Consider the following 2,122-nt stretch of genomic DNA (forward strand, 5'->3'; position numbering starts at 1 on the left):
GCGTGCGAGGTTTGACAGAACGGTTGAACTACCTCGAGAGCCAGAGAAACAAGGACAACTGCCGTGTTCAACATTTTTAAATTCTATCCAGAAGTATCTTTACAGAAGTTCAAAAAAAGAAAGGGCTTGGCAGGACCCAGACGCTTTCGTGTACACAAGAAAAAAATCAAACTCATTGTCGTCCCTTACCACTTTTTTTTAAAACTTCTTATGGTCTTAACCGAGTTGTGCTGGGGTAGCAAGTTCAGACTAAGGAGGGTAGTGTAGAAGACAATAAACGTTAAAACCTTTGAAGAAACCATTACTGGTTAAATCGATTGTCCTTTCCTACAAGACAGGCTCAGTGACCCTTCCTGCTCAGCCCTCCTCAGGCTTTTTTTAAATATACATACATTTTACCCCTTCATCTAGTTTTGAAAGCCTCCTTTCTGTGGTCTCTCGCCTTCCACCTTAACAGTAGAACACGTTTTCCCAGCGAGACTAGAAGGACGCTGCCTCCCCCTGTCCCTCCCTACACATCTTACAGATTCCTGACGTGCTTCAGATGTATAGCTTGGCTTTGTTTTAATACCACAGGCGTGCACAACTCCTCTTCTGTGCTTCGGGCACGCTGTGGATTCCCAATTCCTCCTACTCCTGTTCCCGACACGACAATGAACCAGCTCTGAAGCCAAACTCCAGAAGCGCTCCCATAAAAACCCAACAAGGAACACAGACACACGGAGTTAGGAATGCCCCGCTGCTCCGGTTTTAATAATCCCACTTCCACCCCGGCCACGGGCATTTGCCCCGCGCTGCGTCCCAGCCCGTGCCTCGGCGCAGCTCCGCCACCCGGGCTGCGGCCAGGAGCAGGAAGGGTTCGTGATCCGAGGAAACGGCGGCCCCGCAGCCGAGGAGCCAAAGGCTTCCCAGTGCCTGCCAGGGGCCTCACCCAAGGTGGGCTCCGGCCACGCCCATGCCCTGCAAACCCCCAAGGCTGCGGCTGTTGCAGGGGGAGCTCCACGGGGGACCGCCCCAGAGCTCCACGGGTGACAGCCCGAACACGCGCCGTGACGATGGCACGGCCACCTCAGCCCTCCAGGATGCGATTGATTAACTTCATTTCCTCAGCGGTCATGGGGTTGAGGTTAAATCCCTTCAGCTCAGCTTTACCTAAGAGAACACACAGAAAAATCAGGATTTTGCTACAACATAAGCGAAGCAGTCCGCGTGAAACTCTAGAGGGGCCACGGGGAGGGCAGGGCCAGCCCTGGAAGCTGATGCGGGGTCACCCCGGCGTGACGTGGGAGCCGGTTTAGCGTGCTGGTGGGCGACAGCTCTGCACCAGGAGCCGTACAATACTGCTGGAGCAGGGGGGGCACTGCAAAGCCAGCGGGAAATTGGCTGCAGGAACACACAGAGCTCGGGAGTTTCTGGATCCTCCCGACGCGTGACGTCTGCTCCCAGATACTGAGAAGGTTCCAGAACGGGAACGTTTACCTTGAGCTTCGAAGAGGCGGTTGACCTTCACACGCAGCTCTTTCCGGAGGTTGTTTATCTCCTCATCCAGGTGTTCCTGGTCTGAGACAAGCGGGACAGGAGTAAGGAGGACTGCGGGCTCCGGGGTGCAGGCTGAACCTCCCGCAGGACTCTCGGCGTGGCAGCCCAGGCCCGGGGGGGGGAGAGGGCTCTTCCCCAGCAGCCTGGGGGTCCCACCCTGCCCTCCGCTGCCCCCCGGCCTGAGCCCCAGGTTGCTTCGTGCCCGAACGTGCTTCCCAGGGCACCGCTCGGGACAGCCGGGTGACGGTGACGGCCAGCAACTGCCTGTGGCTGCTGGCGGGAGGTTTTGGGCACGTCGAAGCCCAGCGCTGGACAGAATCCCGTTTATTTTTCTAAAATCTTATTATTACAGTTCAGGCTATACGTAGGCGGAGACTTTTGGGCCTTACCCTTCTGCAGCATCTCCTTGGTCTGTGCCTTTGGGAGCTCGATGAACATGTTCCCGAAGCAGACCATGGCCTTGCCTGGCGGGGAGAGGAGGAAGAGGAAGAGGAAGAGGCTTTGTCAGGGAAGCTTTCCTCCCCGGCCACGCAGCCGTTCCTCGGGCAGCGGGGCTCACGGTGGACGCAGCCGCGCGGGCCCG

At 57.1% G+C, this 2,122-nt stretch overlaps 1 protein-coding gene across 1 annotated transcript; it reads right to left on the reverse strand.

Annotated features, from left to right (window-relative positions):
• Positions 1 to 1,023: 1,023 nt before the first annotated feature.
• Positions 1,024 to 2,068, reverse strand: PDRG1 (p53 and DNA-damage regulated 1). The gene is made up of 3 exons (XM_009330289.1): positions 1,929 to 2,068; positions 1,480 to 1,560; positions 1,024 to 1,152 (listed from the first exon to the last, which is right to left on the reverse strand). Exons 1-3 carry the CDS (start codon positions 1,993 to 1,995, stop codon positions 1,070 to 1,072), a joined length of 231 nt encoding a protein of 76 aa, XP_009328564.1. The 5' UTR covers positions 1,996 to 2,068; the 3' UTR covers positions 1,024 to 1,069.
• Between the last annotated feature and the right edge of the window lie 54 nt (positions 2,069 to 2,122).

The sequence above is a fragment of the Pygoscelis adeliae genome, unplaced genomic scaffold (genome assembly GCF_000699105.1).
Source record: "Pygoscelis adeliae isolate BGI_AS28 unplaced genomic scaffold, ASM69910v1 Scaffold588, whole genome shotgun sequence".
In the NCBI taxonomy this organism is placed as follows: Eukaryota; Metazoa; Chordata; class Aves; order Sphenisciformes; family Spheniscidae; genus Pygoscelis; species Pygoscelis adeliae.

Excerpts from the sequence above, each read along its gene's own strand:
- PDRG1 (XM_009330289.1), bottom strand. The coding sequence starts at position 1,995 with ATGGTCTGCTTCGGGAACATGTTCATCGAGCTCCCAAAGGCACAGACC. Across the intron at positions 1,561-1,928 it reads CAAGGAGATGCTGCAGAAGG|ACCAGGAACACCTGGATGAG; the intron begins GTAAGGCCCAAA and ends CGCTTGTCTCAG. Across the intron at positions 1,153-1,479 it reads CCGCCTCTTCGAAGCTCAAG|GTAAAGCTGAGCTGAAGGGA; the intron begins GTAAACGTTCCC and ends GTGTTCTCTTAG.